Source organism: Diplodia seriata (genome assembly GCF_021436955.1).
Source record: "Diplodia seriata strain FDS-637 chromosome Unknown scaffold_1, whole genome shotgun sequence".
Classification (NCBI taxonomy): Eukaryota; Fungi; Ascomycota; class Dothideomycetes; order Botryosphaeriales; family Botryosphaeriaceae; genus Diplodia; species Diplodia seriata.
The window spans coordinates 1285582-1303799 of NW_027117308.1; the positions used below are offsets into that span (position 1 = coordinate 1285582).

The 18218-nt window shown below is 55.3% G+C and overlaps 6 protein-coding genes across 6 annotated transcripts; 3 read left to right on the forward strand and 3 right to left on the reverse strand.

The window, feature by feature from the left end:
* Positions 1 to 389: 389 nt before the first annotated feature.
* Positions 390 to 2019, forward strand: GCN5 (histone acetyltransferase; the record flags this gene model as incomplete). Its single annotated transcript, XM_066771903.1, has 3 exons — positions 390 to 833; positions 889 to 1097; positions 1188 to 2019. 3 exons carry the CDS (start codon positions 390 to 392, stop codon positions 2017 to 2019), a joined length of 1485 nt encoding a protein of 494 aa, XP_066637182.1.
* Positions 2020 to 3818: 1799 nt separating this feature from the next.
* TOA1 (transcription factor IIA subunit alpha) lies at positions 3819 to 5540 on the reverse strand (the record flags this gene model as incomplete). The annotated part of the gene is made up of 4 exons (XM_066771904.1): positions 3819 to 3858; positions 3908 to 4905; positions 5345 to 5446; positions 5523 to 5540. 4 exons carry the CDS (start codon positions 5538 to 5540, stop codon positions 3819 to 3821), a joined length of 1158 nt encoding a protein of 385 aa, XP_066637183.1.
* Positions 5541 to 6369: 829 nt separating this feature from the next.
* On the reverse strand, positions 6370 to 7317 carry SLS55_000394 (uncharacterized protein; the record flags this gene model as incomplete). Its single annotated transcript, XM_066771905.1, has 2 exons — positions 6370 to 6752; positions 7065 to 7317. The coding sequence occupies 2 exons, from the start codon at positions 7315 to 7317 to the stop codon at positions 6370 to 6372; spliced, it is 636 nt and encodes a 211-aa protein (XP_066637184.1).
* Positions 7318 to 8855: 1538 nt separating this feature from the next.
* On the forward strand, positions 8856 to 9507 carry SLS55_000395 (uncharacterized protein; the record flags this gene model as incomplete). Its single annotated transcript, XM_066771906.1, has 2 exons — positions 8856 to 8858; positions 8911 to 9507. The coding sequence occupies 2 exons, from the start codon at positions 8856 to 8858 to the stop codon at positions 9505 to 9507; spliced, it is 600 nt and encodes a 199-aa protein (XP_066637185.1).
* A 705-nt stretch (positions 9508 to 10212) lies between these two features.
* On the reverse strand, positions 10213 to 11671 carry wc2_1 (white collar 2 type of transcription factor; the record flags this gene model as incomplete). The annotated part of the gene is made up of 2 exons (XM_066771907.1): positions 10213 to 10313; positions 10366 to 11671. The coding sequence occupies 2 exons, from the start codon at positions 11669 to 11671 to the stop codon at positions 10213 to 10215; spliced, it is 1407 nt and encodes a 468-aa protein (XP_066637186.1).
* Positions 11672 to 12760: 1089 nt separating this feature from the next.
* RAD50 (DNA repair protein rad50) lies at positions 12761 to 16677 on the forward strand (the record flags this gene model as incomplete). Its single annotated transcript, XM_066771908.1, has 3 exons — positions 12761 to 12856; positions 12905 to 16612; positions 16669 to 16677. The coding sequence occupies 3 exons, from the start codon at positions 12761 to 12763 to the stop codon at positions 16675 to 16677; spliced, it is 3813 nt and encodes a 1270-aa protein (XP_066637187.1).
* Positions 16678 to 18218: the final 1541 nt, after the last annotated feature.

Here is an 18218-nt window from a genome sequence, read left to right on the forward strand (position 1 = left end):
GACGTGTCGAGTGTCTAACGAAGGCGGTCAAGCAACGAGCAGCCGGCTCGAGAAGACGCAAACGGGTATACAGATGGCGAGCGGGCGACAGAAAGCGGCAGGCGGTGATGGCAGCGGCAGAGCGACGACAAGGCTGGCGGGTTTGCGGCTCCAGCGCAGGCTCAGCCTTACCGCGTGAACGCCGGGCTTGGCGGCGCACGGGGCAGCGCCGGGCCGCGGACGAGCTGAGGCCCCCGCAACTTCCACGCGCATCTCTCCGCGCCTGCTTTCCACCGCCGCTTCCGTCGCTACTGCTGCCACCGACTTTCGCTCCGTCGCAGCCATGACCACCGCCGTAAAGGACGAGGGTGAGTCTGCCCCTTTCGCTCCCCAATATCTCTACGCCCCGCATGTCTCCCCCCAAGTCCAAGCGCGCACACGGCAGTGCTCTCAGCAAGGAGCTCGCCGAGCTCTCTGCCTCCAACCCTCACGACGGCCTCTCCATATCGCTCGCTCTGGGCAACCATGTTCGCTGCACATGCGAGTCGCGCCGCAAGACCGAGACCGGCTTAGTCCAGTGCACCAAGTGCCGCTACCAGCAGCATGTTGCCTGCTACTACCCTGCCACCGGCGAACTCACTGCGCTGGACCGACAGCGACATATCTGCCAATCATGCCGGCGTTTCTTCGCAAAACAGCCTACTGACTCCAATCCAGCGAAGCGCAAGGCCGACGAAGACCTGGGATCCACGAGCCCCAAGCGCATCAAGCAGTCTAATTCGCCCCAGCCCGAGATCCCCGCCGATCCCAAGGACCCACGTCCGCCCGGGAAGCCCGTCCCATTCCCCGAAAAGGTCGATTCCGTAGATCACAAATATTCTGGGCTTCTGTGTGCTGATTGGGTGCTAGCCCGCTGTCATCGAAGAACGCAATGGAGAGATCGAATTCCGGGTCGTCAACAACGACAACGACCGCGAGAGCACCATCATCCTGACCGGTCTCAAATGCATCTTTCAGAAGCAGCTTCCGAAAATGCCCAAAGACTACATTGCCCGGTTGGTATACGACAGGACACACTTGTCAATGGCCATTGTGAAGAAGCCACTGGAGGTCGTAGGGTAAGCGTCCCTGCTGCTGGCAATTGCGTCCAGTGAGCTTGAAATAACACGGGTTAGTGGAATCACCTATCGCCCATTCGTCAATCGAAGCTTCGCCGAAATCGTCTTCTGTGCCATCTCGTCAGATCAGCAAGTCAAAGGCTACGGCGCCCATCTTATGTCGCATTTGAAGGACTACGTCAAAGTTTCGACCCAGGAGCGGATTATGCACTTCCTCACCTATGCGGATAACTATGCCATTGGGTATTTCAAGAAGCAAGGCTTCACCAAGGAGATTGTGCTGCCAAAGCCGCAATGGATGGGCTATATCAAGGATTATGAGGGAGGTACGATCATGCAGTGCAGCATGGTTCCGAAGATACGCTATTTGGAGGTCGGACGGATGCTGCTCAAGCAAAAAGAGGCCGTGCATGCCAAGATCAAGGCAGTAAGCCGCAGTTATGATGTTCACCCTCCACCTGCAGAATGGTCAAAAGGCGCCATCACGAAGATCGATCCTCTCACAATACCGGCAATCAAAGCCTCCGGCTGGTCAATGGATATGGACGAGCTTTCTCGCGCCCCGCGCCACGGTCCAAACTATAACCAGCTGTTGCATCTGCTCAATGATATGCAAAACAACACCAACGCCTGGCCATTCTTACAGCCTGTCAACAAGGACGAGGTTGCCGACTACTACGACGTCATCAAGGAACCAATGGATCTCGAGACCATGGAGTCGAAGCACGAAAAAGACATGTATCCCACACCCGAAGACTTCATCAAGGACGCCATGCTCATCTTCAACAACTGCCGTCGCTACAACAACGAGAGCACTCCGTATGCCAAAGCGGCGAATAAGCTTGAGAAGTACATGTGGAGCAGGATCAGGGAGATTCCTGAGTGGAGTCACCTTGAGGGAGATTATGCCCACGTCAAATGAGAGTAGGGTGCTGCTGGAGTTGGAATCGGGCTGGTCTTGTACAACTGTAAAGATATCCGGCGTTCGGGTTGGGGTATTGATGGAAAGTCATTAAAGAGTATAGGGGCGCACGGAGTTCCAAGAGATTTCGAAATGCCTAAGGGTTTTCGGGGCGAGTCTGCTCATTCGGTTAGGATAGTTTGGGCCTTGCCATGATGTCAACGTTTTCCGTGTTGATTCATCAAGATATTAGCGAGGAGTTGAACTTGCTTTTTGATTGTGCCATCGTCCATGCAGTGCCTAATACAACAAGGTGTTGAACTTAGTAAACTTTGCGCTATCGTAAGATCGTGAGCGTCAGGATCTATTGACGAGCGGTAATCTAAAGCCTTGTAGAATACTGGAAGCTTCATAACGACTACAGAGGTGGGTGAACCATTTACATGCTCAATGCAGAAAGAGAAAGAGGCCTTTGATGCCTCCTTTGGACATCCATTATTTCGACCCTGGAGTAATCAATAAGCTGCTGTGTCGCTACAATGTGGAATGAAGAAGTCTTCAGCCTTCGTGACCTACAATTCCGTCTTGATTTTGCTTCGTAACCAGAGTACACGAGATTTGTTCGGTAAGGATGAGTCTCTCGTGGACCCATGAGGCTACACAAGCCTGTAAGTAAAGAGGTCCAGGCGCACTTCTTACTGCCCGACTCGCTGTTCGGTTTCACAGGGTTTACCACGATTACTGGAAGGGGAAGTCGCCGGGAAGAGAAATTACTATCTGCTCTTATCTGCCCGACTTCGGCGAGCGGTGCACCGATTTGGTTCTCGAATCATTGGACCAAGTCGTGCCGACATAACACTCTACAGCGGTTGAAAGTCTTTGCCGATGCTAGAGAGTGATATCGAAACTCGTCATGAATTTTAATCTCAAGAGACTGTTGCCTTCAGGTCACCATCGCATGCCCTGACAAATCCAACAAGGTCCAGCAGAATTTTCATCATTTCATATAAGTCTTGCCTACTGCTACTCTACCAGCGTAGGTGGTATTGTCTCAAATGAAGCAAAAGGAGAGCGAGACCTTTGAGCAGACAAACGGATAAAAAGCAAGCACTACTCCACCCAAATTTGATGCGCATCCGAGGTGCATACAGGAAAGAGAAATGTCAAAGGGAAAAAAATGAAGCAGAAAAGCAAGGATCCACTCGCTGGAGCCGTACCCTCCTCTACAGACGTCAATACGCTGCTGATTGAGCCTAGACTCATGGGTGCCTTCGTTCATGAGCTGAATCATCATGCAGCCAGTTAGAGATTTCCTTTTGCACTACGCCAGGTTTGAAACTGTAAATCGGAGTGAGGGCGAGAAAGAGAAGGTAGGGTGCCAGTATTGGTTTCGGAATGAGGGCGCAAGAGAGAGTATTGAAGCGGACCACTTCTAGCAGGCACCGGTAGACGAGGAGGAAGTTCGACGCCGAGCGCATGCCTGTATCCAATCTAGTGCTGGTTTTGATTTAAGAAATGGAAGACAGTAATGGAAATAGTCCCGCTCTGCTGGAGCAGACTGCAAGATAGCTTTGCCTTAACCCAGATCACTCCTGACCTGCTCCCTCCTCCGCTTTGATTCGACGCCAAAGCGGTGATTGAAGTATTGTGGGTGGGGATTAGAGCATCATCTTGGAGATCGCCTTCGGCAAGGGAATTTGAGGCCTGTAATGCTGTTATAGTACAGAGGTGGGCGAATAGAGAGAAAATAGAATTCCTTGAGCCTCGGATATCAGAATGCTAACGCAAGCAAGGAGGTTGACTTCAGGTGGCGTGGAAGATCACCACTCGAATTCGCCTTGGGCCTTGTGGAAGAGGTAACTGCAGAACTTTTAGCATTTGCGCAGATTAGACAGTTTATACGACTTACTCCTTGCCGCCTGTGGAAAGCACACCGTCCTTCAGAGTGCACTTCCACTTGTTCTTGACGCGTTGAACCTTGTCATACGTGCAGATCATGGTATCACCCTGAGGACCCTCATCGTCACCCTCTTGAATTTGTTCCTCGTCGGAGTCATCGAGATCTGAGTTGATTGCCTCATCATCATTCTCCTCTTTCTCATCGTCAACACCAAGCTCTCCATCTAGTTGGGGAATGGTGGAGGCCGCAGACGGCCCTGCAGTGGCGAGCGCTCGACGCTTCTTGCCCTTGAGGGCTGGAAGCTCTTCAATCGGCTGCAGTAAGCCACTTTCCAGGACATCCATCTTTTGCTCGAATTGCGCACGGAGCATGCCATCCGCATTGAGCCTGGCCTCGTCGGCCTCCGCACGCCTCGCAGTCACCAACGATCTCCATTGGTCATCGGCATCCCCAGCTCCGTCAGTCTGAGCAGCATACACCGAGTTTGGTTGCTGCTGCTGAGGTTGGTTGGGGGGATGGCCCTGCTGTTGCGGGGGCGGGTGCTGTTGAGCTTGTTGCTGGCGGTTCGGGGGCATCTGAAGGTTCATGGGACGCTGCTGCTGCTGCTGCTGCTGCTGCTGCTGCTGCTGCTGACCAGGAAGGGCAACGTTGTTCTGCGGGGGATACGCCGACGCAATTGAGGCCTGGGCTTGAGCGCCAAAGTTTTGTTGCAGCAGGGCGGCAGCACGCTGTTGGGCAACATTGCCATTGGGAAGGTTGTAGCCGTTCATGTTGTAACTAGGCATGTTGTTCTCATAACCATTGCCTGGTTCCTGCTTGATGCGAGCTTGGGACGCGTATTGCTGATTGGGCGGTTGCGACGCCGCAGGCGGCATCTGCTGCGGCATCGCCGCCTTTGTGGCATCATTCGACGGAACAGTCGGCGGGTTGCTGATCTGAGGCTGCGGCGGCGGCGGATCCCACGGCATCTGAGCCACGTGGAGAGCCGAGAGTTTCTTCTGCCATATCTGCGAGGGTGTCAGCGGTCTCTGGGGCTCGACGACGAGTGGTGCGTGAGTGTGGTGATGCAAAAGGAAGACGCATCACGTGCGTGTGCTAGCCGAAATGAGCAAGGCGCCTGAAACGTGGGGCGGGAAAATTTGGTTGGGGTATAAAATAGGCGAAGGCAGATACAAAGGAGCAGGCACTGCCCTCCCCCGATCGCCTCAAAGCCTGCCGGCTCCTTCGAGCCCAGCCAACCCCGCTTTTACTGCCATCTTCGCCCATCGGCAGCCTAGCCCGATCACTGGCCTGCCGTCTGCGCTGACACCAAAAGAAAAAGAAAAGACATGCAAAGAAGAATGCTCGCTGTGGCTCGCACGGCGCTCGCGGTCGCGGGCCTGCTGCAGAGCCGGGCGGGCTGAGTGCAAGGTGGCAAAACATCGCAACGGGCGCAGATCCACGAACCTCTTTCATCTCCTGCAGCGTCTGCTGGTCGACACCGCTCTCCTCGAAGTCATTCTGCGATGCCTGCGCGACGCGATCGATGATCTGCGCAAATGTGGTGCCCTGCTCATGCTGCGTCAGCGCAACCGCCCGGACGGAGTGACGGGGAGCTAGGCCCGCGGAGTCTGTCGCTACTGACCGTGACGGTGTTGGACATGGTGACGGCGGGACGGCCTGCAGGCCAGGTGCGGAGATGGAAGCTGGGGAGCGGAGGCGGGTGAGGCTAGGCGGCCGTGTCACGGAAGCGCTGGTGGTGTCGCGCGAGGTGGTGGATTGAAGGCCCGACCGACGTCGGCACTCGGGCCGCCGCTGTGCGCGCTGCTTTCTTCTAGCCGCTACTTGTCTTGCTATCAACAATAGTGCTCGTCGGGCGCCGTGCGGAAGTGCAGGGACGGGCGTTGTGGTTGCCGTGTCTTTGTATGCGAGGTAGATGGTTTGGTGATGGGCGGCGGTAGGCCGGCGAAGTGCAAGCCAGGCAGAGCGCCGCATGCAATTGCCCGCGGTTTTGCCGCGACACCAGCCCTTTCCAAACTCAGCTGCCACCCTCACCCTCGTCGTCCAGCTGCGCCCTCGCACGCAGCGTGCAAACGCTCCTGGCATCCGAGTCTAGTTGCTGCACTCCCGTGCTTTGCTCGCGCTGCCTCGCGTGTGGCGCATCGGTAACACAGCGGGTGAGATTGAGGGGCAGTCTTGGCGCATCTGCCTGCAAGGGCCTGCGTCGAACGCAAGGGTCTCACGTTTTAATAATCAAATCAATTGTTGTAGTCTCGTGCTGTCTGAGGTTGAGCTCACTTCTGCATCTTCATCAAACATCCCCCTCAAAAGCCCCCCAGCCCATCCATTCGTACGAAGCCATCTGTGAATCTTCACGCTTACTGTGCCTTGCAACGCTAGCAAATCCAACCAAAGAAACAAGAAGAAAAGGCAGTCTAGAGAATTAGGCAAGAAAGAAATGTGTCTGATCCATGCTTGCCATTGCAAGGAGTTTAGATCCGTTCAGAAGCCTCAATATCGGCCTTGAATTTGTCGTATTCTCGTACCTCTGCTTCCGTCGGACGCCTCTCCTTTCCGCCAAATCTGATTGGATCTTGACCACTTTTTCTCCTCAGATGGAATAGGCACGCCATCTTGGTGTTATCGAGAACCCGGTAACTAAGGACCTCGTAGCAGCCATCGTAGCGAAATCCGCGTGGAGGCCGGTATGATGAGGCTGCAGAGAGATTGTGAGATCTAATGACTCTCACTTCCTTGCCACTGGTGACGTTTAGCATTAGGCTCTGGGTATTCTCAGACGCTTTGCCATCCTTTCCATCGGTGCCGGAATACCAGATCTCTTCGCCTCCGTCTTGGTCCTGGTAGTGGCTCCCACCTGATAGAACGATCGAGTAGGCTGGTTTTCCTTTAGTAGCGTATATACCGCCTTGAGTGGAACCATGGGCTCCGTCTCGGACGGTGCAAAGCTGCGTGGGCCACCACTGTCCATTTACAAGACAGCCCTCACCATAGTAGTCGGCTTTTTCCTTTCCAGGATAGGTGGGATCTATTCGATCAGTGGTCCGGTTCCCGGCCGTGCTTGGCCGCTTCACAATTCCTCGAAGAAGGTCGGTGGAGAACACACGAAGTGCCCATCTTTTGTATAGTTCCAATGCATCAGCCCGAATATCCCACGGGAAAACCATACCGTCGAAGAGCTGTGGGAGGCCAGAGTCGTTATGAAGCATTCGCTTGCGTCTGACCGCAACATCTGAGACCTGAAGGAATACCAGGTCGTGCAGCTCGTTCCGAATCTGGTCGAACAGAGCTTCTAACTCAACCCCACGGCCTTCTTTACATTTCTTGATGATATTCTTGACCTGCTCGAGCCTAGCATCGACGTTTCGATTGGTACCGACATTGTTGCGACTACCGACTTGCTGCCACTTTTTCTGGGTCATTGAACTGTACCATTCCGGCTGGACACGCGTTGGGGGCTCTTGGTCGGCTGGCGAATCGATCTGTATGTCGCTACTGCCACCATCTGCCGACCTTGACGCGGCGCTTCCACGACGAGCATCATCGGCGCGATCGAAGCTTCTTTTCCGCTTGTTTGTCGTAGAGCCGTCGTCCCCTTGGGACCATTGAAGCCGTTGTAGACTCACGCCGAGTACAGGTGTGGATGGGGACTGTACGGATGGAGACTGCACGGCCGGAGCAGGAGCAGCCGCCGTCTGTTGAGTGGAGGCCCTCGCTTCCTCCGCCTGCCTCTTCAGAATCTCTGTAACGCGCTCCCTGGCACGTCGCTTCCTCTCTTCAGGTGAGAGTCGTTGCTCACTGGCCCAGTCCGGTGGAGCCATGAGTGGTGATGTTAGGTCAGCTGAGGCCCGTTATCGACAGGGTGACGCGTCTAAGCAAACGCGTCGCGCGTCAGGTCTGACGGGTCAAGGTGTCACAGCGAGAGGTGAGGGTAGGGTTGGTCGCTGTCGCTGTCGCTGTCGCTGCTCGAAGAACTTGTGGTGGTCGGAGCGCGAGTTTCTCTTGCAGGCAAGATGCAGTTGAGCAGGAATGAGCGGTGAAGATGTATAGTCATCTAAGTCAGGGTTGGAGGAGATCGCATGCTTCAATCCAGAAGCGAAAAGCTCGTTAAGGAAGTTGTTGAGTGGATGGAGAAGTAGGTGTTAGAGCTTGTTAAATAGTTAAAAAAATAGTTAGGCAGAGGCGCCCGAGCGTCGCTGCCCGTCTCCGAGTACGACTGCCAGTTCAAGAATCGAGGATGCAGTTCGGCCTACCATTGGCGATAAGGATGATAAAGGTGGGTCCGAATACCTCCCCTAATCTATTTGATTTCTATTTGATTTGTATTTGATTTCTACATGATTTCTATGTAATACTATTAGTATTCAAAACTAATAGTAGAACTATTTAGAATTATTAGCCAGAGCAAAAGTATTAGTTAGTTGAATTACAAAAGAATCGCACTGTCGCACTCTTCAAGTCACATGTCGCAGCAAGTGGCCTTCGTTCGGACTTACCTCGGAACAAAACTCAGGACAACGGGCAAGATACCCTGATAGCGCATTCAAAAGGGTTTTGCTTTGCGCGCTTAGCAGATCTAACACCCGCGTACTGCTTGCAGAACCCGCCATGATATGGCATTTGTAGCGACGACGGTAGATTTCCTTCTAAGATTATTGGATGTAGACTTCCGATTCATCTCAAAAACTGCTAATATTTCCCCGCCAGCATGGTCCAGATAACTGTATTCCGCAATCTAGTGGTTATGCATAGACCTAACTAGTTGTTTACTTGGTTTTTGCTGATCGCTTCTGTTAGTTCATCCCCGTAGAGATGCGGGTCTAAGGCGGATGTAGGGGCGCAGGCACCGGCGAGCTTAATCGTGACGTTTATCGCTTGCGCCACAGACGGTTGCTTCCCCGGATTTTGGAAAACTTCCTTCACGCACCACCGCTCCACCAACGCCGGCCCTCGGAGCACCATGGTATGCAATCCGCAGCCCTTGCGACTCGAACACACACTCACCGCGCGCACAGGCACCCACTAAAGGCAAGCGTGCCTCCTTGCGCGCTAAAGCGTCCAAATCCACCACTGCCTCCAATGTGCCTGCTTCCGACGTCGCCGTGGCGAGTGGCCCCGTCGTCGACATACCGTTCTCCTCGTTCCGCGTCACTAAGAAAGATAAACGTGAGATGAAGCACTCCCTCCTCATGTCGAAGGTGCAGAAGTCCGCCGCCCCGAAAAAGAAGCGTCGTCCGAACAAGCAACTGGTCACAACGCTCGAGTCGCTCGCCGATGCGCTACCGGACGCGGGAGACGACGACGGAGCGGAAGCAGATGGCGAGGATGGCACCGTCGAGGTTGGACAAGCGAAGATCAAGCACAAGAGCCTGAAGAGCAGGCCCGGGGCGTTGAAGAGGAAGCAGAAACTTGAGCGCATGGAACAGGAGCGCTTTGAGAAGAATCTGGCGCTCATGTCCACAGGCGCTTCGCAGGCTCCACAGGGAAAATCGCAAGACGACATGGACATGGGCAATGGCCCGTCGACTGCGCCTACGTCCAACAGGTGGTCGGCTCTGAGAAACTTCATTGAGAGCACCATGGAAAAGAAGAAGGACTTTGTCTCGGGCTGAACATGGATCTGCTTTAACAGATCGTGCGAGCGAGACATCACTTCGAACTTGGATCAAGACCAAAGGAAATGACAGCCGCAAAAGACGGCACCCCACTTATTGCCGGGGGTTAGGCACGGTTGCTGCATCCTACGCCATCGAGGTTCTACCGGGTGATCAGAATAATGATTATTGTCGATACTGAGCTGCTGTGGAAAACATGCAAGACCGATAGATAGATTCAGCGGAAAGATTTATGGAGAATAATTCCGAAGAGTGGCTTCATTGTCACACCAGGGTATCTAAGTAAAATGTTTAAACAGACTAGCCTAAAAAGTACCAGCAGAATATGCAATGCTCATGCTTTCCAGACGCTTTATCCTTTCAATTGTTGCTTACATCAGAAACGAAAGCGGCATGCGCGGTGCAGCTCTCCCGCGCCAAATTACCTCATCAATCATGAAAACGGGCTTGTGTGGTGCTTGCCTCTTCCTTCCACCAACGCCCTGACCAAATATATCCCCAGACGGGACATTGCTATCTCCTCTTGCTGTGCCTGGTAGTTCGGCTTCCGGCCACATTGCGGAGAGAGAATTCCGGCATCGCGTGGCGCGTGGGACTCAACCTCATGGTGGGCTCCTAATGCCATCTCCGGAGATGAGGCGAGTTGATGTTGGGGTCTTTGTGTGCTAGTTGTCCGCATCTGAGAACTTCACGCGTCGTGACTTAGCCACTGCCGCTGCTGTTTCCCATTGGCAATGACGGTGGGTGCTGGGTTCCATTCGTAGTCAAGCTCTGCCTCTTTTTTTCCTTCTTCGCCCATCGCACTGTTGTACATTAGTCCGCAGAATATCAACACCTGCACGCTGGAAAACTCACATCCACAAGCGTTGCACAAAGTCTTGGGCCCATTTGGACCCTTCCTCCATTCAGGCGAGTCCAACGTGCCGCAGTCTGTGCACACGTACTCGTCGGCGACCTTCAGCTTTTTCTTCTTGTCCGAACTTCCCCTGTTCTCCTTGTCGACTAGGATCGCGATACCCGCATCTCCTCTGATCAAAGCCGGACTTGTGTCGCCCGTGCTGATACCCTGCGACCTCTCTCCGTCGCGGTATCTCAAGCCGGTAAGCATTTCAATCGTGTCGATGTGCGTGGCGCCTTCGTAGCGTGCCATCTTGTCGTTGATACTATCAGGTTTCGACGCTGCAAGGACTTCGTCCAGGTTTTGACGCGTAAGGGCTGCGTTGGAAACGCCGGGTCGCGGCGGCGGCGGCATACCACCATTGTTGGACAACGGGGTCTCGTTTCCGGTCTTTGCGGCATCTGTCACGGACGGCGTGACGCTGCCGTGCGCTTCCTGCTTCTTCATCCAGTGCCTGTCCTGCGCTTCCTGCTCTTCCTGCTCCTCACGCTTTAGCTCCGCAACCCGCTTCGTGAGGCGCTCGTTCTCGATCTTGTGTTCCAGAAAGGAGTCCAACAAGGAAGTGTTCTTGATTGGATACGGCCGGGCCATCATGAAGAACCCTCTACAAAAGGCAAAGGAACTCGAGCCTGCAAAGCCGGGAGCCTGCTGGTCGAAGTGGCCGTGGCCGTGCGACTCGAAGATGGCAAACGAGCCATCGGCCTTGCGGAAGCGGTAGAAGAAGCGCAGCGCGTTCTGAGAGGCAATGGACTCGTTGAATTCGCGGATGAAGATGCCGCTGTCATCGGTGTGGATGAAGTCGGTCACGACGCGGCCGACAAGCTGCTGCGGCTCCCAGCCGGTCAGGGTCTTGCAGGAGGGCGAGACGTAGACGATGCGGCCGTCGGGGGTGAGGATGTGCAGCAGGTCGCGCAGCTCCTCGATGACGCGCTGCGACCAATTGCGGCGCTTGGTAAACTCGGTCAGCGTGCTGCCGGACGGGTTCTGGCTCGGCATGCCGAAGCCCGTGGGCAGCGGGCCTGCGCCAATGCCAGACATGGAGTAGCTGGTGGAAACGGTGGGCTGGACGGCGAAGGCGTCGTGGGAGTCGGCCGGGGTGGACTGCGAGTGCGGCGGCTGCGCGGCGATCGGGGTGTTGTACGACTGGGTCGGGGCGTCGCGGTCGGGGCCCATGGCTCCCAGATCAAGGTCCATGGACAGCATGTTCACGTCCATGCCGTCGAGCAGGCCGTTCTGGTCCACGAAGGGCGGCATCTGGACCATTCCTGGCGGGCCGCCCGCCATCTTCAGTGCATCATGTCAGCGGAGACGTGCGACTGGGGCGTGGGAGCTGCGCGCTGCGGCAGCCTTTCGCGGGCGGGCGTAGAGGTGCTCACATCACCGGTAACACCGCCATTTTGGTACATGGTGGGGGCTCAAGCGCGAGGCTGGGGGCGGCTACATGCACTCGGGCAGCGGCGCAGTGGTACGAGTGGAGGGCTGTTGGTCAACGGTGTAGGCATGGGCAACAGGGCAGAGGTGAGAGAATGCGACCGGTAGAGCGAGCCGCTCCAAGCACTGGGGCGCAGGTCCGGCGCGCTTGGTGAAGGCTCGGGCTAGTTTGGCTCTGCGCGCAGCCACTGACGAATGCCCGACCGGCCTCGTCGTCTAGGTCCTTCGACGCACGCCCGCACGGCGACCTTGTTTCGAGTCTGATCGCTGATTCCTCGCCTCACGCCCGAAGCGGTCTACGCTGCGTCCATCTGCCCGTGCATCAGCCCGGGCCGCCCACCCTCCACAGTCACGGGAGCGCGCGCCTCGCCAACGCGTCTGCCTGCTGCAGCTGCAGCTGCTCGTTTGCGCGCACCCGTCCTCCGCGTCGTCAACCTCACCGTCTCCTGCACCTCGCTGCGCCCCCGTGGCCTCCACGCCTCGACACGCTTTCGCCTGCAGCTGCTCGACGTTGGATGCGCGCTCGGTCTGCCTGCGTGCTTTGAGGACGCCGCCATGTAAGTGCTTCCAACAGTCTGCTGACACACGCTCGCGCGGGTTTGGGCGTTTGGGCCCTGCTGACCGTTGCCAGGTGTGAGTGTTACGCCGGATTGACGTCTGCCATGTGCAGCCAACTCTGACCTTTGTGCGTTGCAGCGTACATCGACAAGCTGTCCATTCTGGGGTAGGCCGCCGTCCCAGCATAGGCAACTCGTCCTCGCCTCATGCTAATCCGCCCACCAGCGTCCGCTCATTCGACAACCGAGTCAGCGAGACGATCCAATTCTACAGTCCGCTCACGCTCATTGTTGGCTTCAACGGCTCCGGCAAAACTGTATGCTACCCGTCGTGGATCCGCCAAGACTGTCTGGAACTGCGCTGATGTTGCAGACCATCATCGAATGCCTCAAGTATGCCACGACCGGAGAGCTGCCGCCCAATTCCGACCGCGGCAAGTCGTTCATCCATGATCCCAATGTTAGTGTTGCGCTCCACTTTGCTTTCAGGCGCTGACTGTGTCCACAGCTCTGCGGTGAGAAGGAGGTCTTGGCCCAGGTCAAGATGTCTTTCAAAGCTACGTCCGGCGTCAAGATGGTCGCCACCCGCAGTTTGCAGATGACTGTGAAGAAAACCGCGAAGCAAATTACCCGCTCGGTGAAGGCGCTCGAAGGCCAGTTGCTCATGGTCAAGGATGGCGAGCGCACCGCCATCTCCTCACGAGTTGCGGAACTCAACCAGATTATGCCCCAGTATCTCGGAGTCTCGTCTGCAATACTCGAGTATGTTATCTTCTGCCATCAGGAAGATAGTATGTGGCCCATGAGCGAACCAAGCGCACTCAAGAAGCGGTTCGACGAAATATTCGAGGCTTTGAAGTACACCAAGGCCATCGCAGAAATCAAACTTCTGCACAAGCGTCAAGGGGACGAGTTGGCGAAGTACAAGATAATCGAGCAACATGCCAAGGAAGACAAGGACAAAGGCGAGCGTGCGGAAAAGCGAATGAGCGAACTCTTCGCCGACATCGAACAGCTCCGGGCTAAGATTAACGAGCTCGAGGAAAGCACCAATGAGGCTGCCAGCAGTTACCGTAGATGTTGTGACCGCGTTGCGGAATACACGAGTATCGTGTCCAAGATTGCGGGGAAACGCATCGAGGCAGCTGCCACCGAGAAAAACGTCACAGAGCTACAACAGCATATTGAAGAGATGACTGACACGGATGAAGAACTAAAAGAACATCTCGATAAGTATGAGGAGCGAGTTCAGTTGTACGAGCAAGACCGCCAAGAAAAGGAGCAACGCAAAGCTCAGAACGTCGAAGCGATCAAAAAAATCCGTGGCTCCATTGGGGAAAAGGAGAGGGAGATCGGCAAGCACGAAGCCAACAAAGCTGCCTTCGAACGCCAGACTCAAGCGAGAGAAAATCTCGTCAAGGAAACCGCTCATCGCCACGGCATCCGCGGGTTTGATCTCGATATCAACGATGAGCAAGTGCAGGACTTCATGGCTCGAATCAATCGGGTAGGTAAAGAACAGCAAAATGAAATGGAACGTGCCCGAAAAGAGAAGGAGGAGGAGCTCCAGGCCGCCAACGAGAATTTGCGTCAACTCAACAACCGGAAGGCCACACTGGACGTGAGCAAGTACAACCTCAAAACACAGATCACAGCGAACGACAAGAAGCTGTCTGAGTTACAAGAGAGGATCAGCGAGATAGATGCCGACGAAGGTAGCAAGGCAACACTCGAATCGTCATTGAAAGACATCACCAGGCGCTTGAACAAAGCCAAAGAGGACGGTGTTGTGGGGAGATGGGACGAGAAGCTCCGTGATGCGGACGACCACATGCGCAATATTGACGATCAGAAGGAACGGCTCAATGCCGAGATGGTCGATGCCATGCGCAGAGCTGGAGATTCGGCACAGCTGGACTACGTGCGCAAGCAGTTGAAGGAAAGGCAAACAAGTCTGGCAACAAACACTGGTGTTCATCGTGAGCATATTTCAAAGATGATCGGGACGACTTGGGAACCGAGCACACTTGAAGCGAACTTCAACAAGATCTTGGACCAAAGGTCCGAGGAAGTTCGAGAGGTGGAACTTCAACGAGACGGAACAAATCGGGAGCTTGAACAGGTCCAATTCAAAGTGACGACCACCAAGAAAGAGCTCAGCAAGAAACGCGCGGAGCTGAAAGAATGCGAAGAGCGTGTTAGCACGGAGCTGTCGGAAGAGGAGTCGCTGGAAGACTTCCCAGAGGCGCTAGAAACCGCTACAAAGAGTTTCGATGTGGCACGAGGTGATGCGACCAGCTTTGGCCACATGGGAGAGTACTATGAGGGCTGCATGAAGACTCTCGAGGAACATAACATGTGCCAGCTCTGCTATCGTCCTTTCAAAAAGGAGGACGAAAGGACAAAGTTCCGGAGACGGTTGGACGTCAAAATGCAGGAAGCCATCAACAAGAACTACCAGGAACTATTGGAGGAGTGCCGGGTGGAACTGGACAAGCTACATGCAGTCCAACCCGCTTACGACACCTGGAAACGCTTGAGAGAGACCGAGATCCCTGAGCTCGAGGCTTCGCACCACGAGCTTGAATTGCGGCGTGATGACCTTTTGAGAGTCATTGAAGACCAAGACCAACGCGTCAATGAGCGCCAGGCGGCGAAAAGGGACGTTGATTTCCTATCCAAAGATGTCAGCACCATTGTTCAGGATCACAAGAAGATATGTGCCTTCGAAAAAGAAATCACGGAGCTGTCGGCCAAGCAGGAGCAGTCGGGCGCTTCCAGGGGCGTCGAAATGATCCAGAATGAGCTCAAGCAAATCAACGACAAGTCGAAGGACGTCAAGGCCACTTTAGCGCAGTTGACGGTGGAGAAGGACCGATCTCGTGACCAAATTTCACGTCTTGAGCTCGAGTCGAAAGATATTAGCGGCAAGATTACAAGTGCAGAGTATGCCCTAAGAGAGAAAAACAGTCTGCTATCTCAAGTCCAAGAACTGAGATCTCGGAATGGAGACCATCGAGAGTCAATGCGCCAGACGGATGTTGACATTCAAAAGCTGAAACTTGAGGTGGAGCAAGCCGAGGCCAAGCACAAAGCAACTGAAGAGCGACACACACTGAAGGAAGAAGAGCTTCAGTCAGCGTACCAGAAGATCCGCAACAGTCTTCGTGATTTGGAGCAGGTCAACAAAGACATTCATACCTATCTTGAGAGCGGCGGCACTGAATTGCTAATGACAACTCGCCGCGAATTCGATAGCTTGCAGGAGGAATCTCAGCAACTTGCGGATGAACAGGAGCAGATCACAGCCGAGATCTACAAAATTGAGAAACAGATCAGCAACCACACAGAGACCAAACGCGCAATCAACGACAATCTAAGGTACAGGTCTGACGCCAAGGAACTGGAGCAACTGAGGAAGGAAATTGAAGAGCTTGAGACCCACAACGCGGAGGTTGACCAGACCCGATACGAACGAGAAGCACGCAAGTATCAACAAGAACGGAATAGGCTCAGTGCCGAGCAGGCTAGCATTATCGGCGAGATGAAGTCCAAGGATGAGCAGCTCCAGCAGTTGTATGGAGACTGGGAGACTGATTACAAGGATGCGGCAAAGAAATTCAAAGAGTCACACATCAGGGTCGAGACGACCAAAGCGGCAGTTGCGGATCTTAGCAAGTATGCAAGTGCTCTCGACAAGGCGGTTGTCAAGTTTCACAGCCTGAAGCTCGGAGAAATCAACCGCATCATCGAGGAGTTATGGAAGAAGACGTACCAAGGTACTGACGTTGATACGATCATGATCCGGTCGGAGAACGAGACGACAACCAAGACGCGCAGTTACAACTACCGTGTGGTCATGGTCAAGCAGGATGCCGAACTGGACATGCGAGGTCGTTGCAGCGCCGGTCAAAAGATACTCGCCAGCATCATCATCCGCCTGGCTTTGGCCGAGTGCTTCGGCGTCAACTGCGGGCTCATCGCACTGGACGAACCGACGACGAACCTTGACCGAGACAACATCCGAGCACTTGCCGAGTCACTTGCTGAGATCATTCGGGTGCGCCGCCAGCAGAGCAATTTCCAACTCATCGTCATCACCCACGACGAGGAGTTCTTGCGGTACATGCAATGCGCAGACTTCAGTGATTACTACTACCGCGTTTCTCGTAACGAGAAGCAGAAGAGTACGATTGAGAAGCAGTCGATTGCAGAGGTAAGTTTCACTGTTTTGCGCCTAGATGCCCAGCGAGCTGACTATGGGATGTGCAGGTGTTGTAAGGATGACGGAATGGGCATAAGATGCAGCAGCCATCGGGACAGTTGGCCGGATAGGAATTGCTTGTTCTGCGTCTCGGAATACCTGCATTTCTCGGCGGAAGACAACGTGTCACGGCAGCTCGGGCTTGCATCTGCTTGAGCATCCGATGGGTTTGGGCGTTTACCAAAGAGCATATTTCCGGGCTTGCAGTCTTGAAGACATATGGAAGAAAGTATTAGGTAGCTGAGAATTCAGGCGTAGCTTTACAGGGTTGGTCGGGCGTGTGCGTGTGGGATACGACGGGTTGCCATGTGTCTTGCAGGAACCCACTTATTAGGCTGACGTCGCGTGCATGTTCAGATGGCACGACATCCGCCCCCGCCGAAAATCACAGTCGATCATGGTGGGGCTGTCGTGACGACGCGCGAAAAGCGGATACGCGCGAGAGGCACCACGTCCCGCCCGGCGATGGTTTCTGGGCTGTGTGGGTCGGACGGTCGGTCGAGAAGGGTCGAGGAGGCATGCCCCTAATTTTGGCGTCGAGACAGCGTGTTTGGGGGCCGGCGAGTCCAGGCGCGCATCCGGCGGCACTGTACGGCCGGGCACGGGGGACGATGGTTTGCAGGGTTTGGCATGGAGCATTCCTGCTCTCCTCACGGCGTCCCGAAGCGGGAGTGGTCGGCATCGGGTGGATAATATTAGATGCTGTGCTCAGCTCGGCGAGTTCGTCTTCGCCACACCCCGCACGCGTCGAAGCCGGGCGACAGCTGCGAGAGGGCGTGCCACTGTCGTGCAGGTAGGGTTCGAATTGGTGGCTGCGCTTGGGCTCGAATAGGCAGCCGCGAGCGCCTTGGCTACGCGGTGCGGTGGCCACGGGTTGGCGGGCGAAGCTTCGTCGAAAGCACGTCGAAGTCAGCGGCGCTGGATGCTGGACGCCGGACGCCTTTGCTCCGGCACTTGGGCAGTTGGGCAGGGGCGGGCGGCGCCGTGTCACGAGCAGGCGGTGATTGGCGCCGACGTGCGGCGTGACAGCTTGCCGACGGCAATGATCTGCTCCTCGAGCTTCGGCGCGAGCACGTTCCTGGATCTGAACATCCCCCCGTGCCCCCGCGAACTGCACCTGCGCGTGTGGCGCAACCAGTAAGCCAACAAACATGGAAGGCCCCTTGCCTCGGCGTTTCAGCGACGATCTCTTGCTGCGCCGGGCAACACGGCAGAGCTCGACCGGCGATCTTTGTTCCTGGGCACCTTCGACTCTGCCTGCGCCTGCACCGGTCAGCCGGCATTGGTGCCAGCTCACGCCCCCCGAGGGAGCCCGCCTTCCGAGTGGCCGACTCGGTCATTGCATTATAGCTGCTCCCCCGTCCTCTAGACCCGCTCACGCCTAGCTTTCTCCGCAATGTCTAGCAGGCAAGCTTAATGCTACCATGTACAGCAGCGATCCCTTCCCAGACAGTCGCCATGCGGCCGCCTGTCTGAAGGTCTAAAAGGCCGCCTGCCCAGCATTCCTGATTCCTGGCCGCCAGCCTTCGAAACCTGCTCGTGTTTACAATCTCCTGCC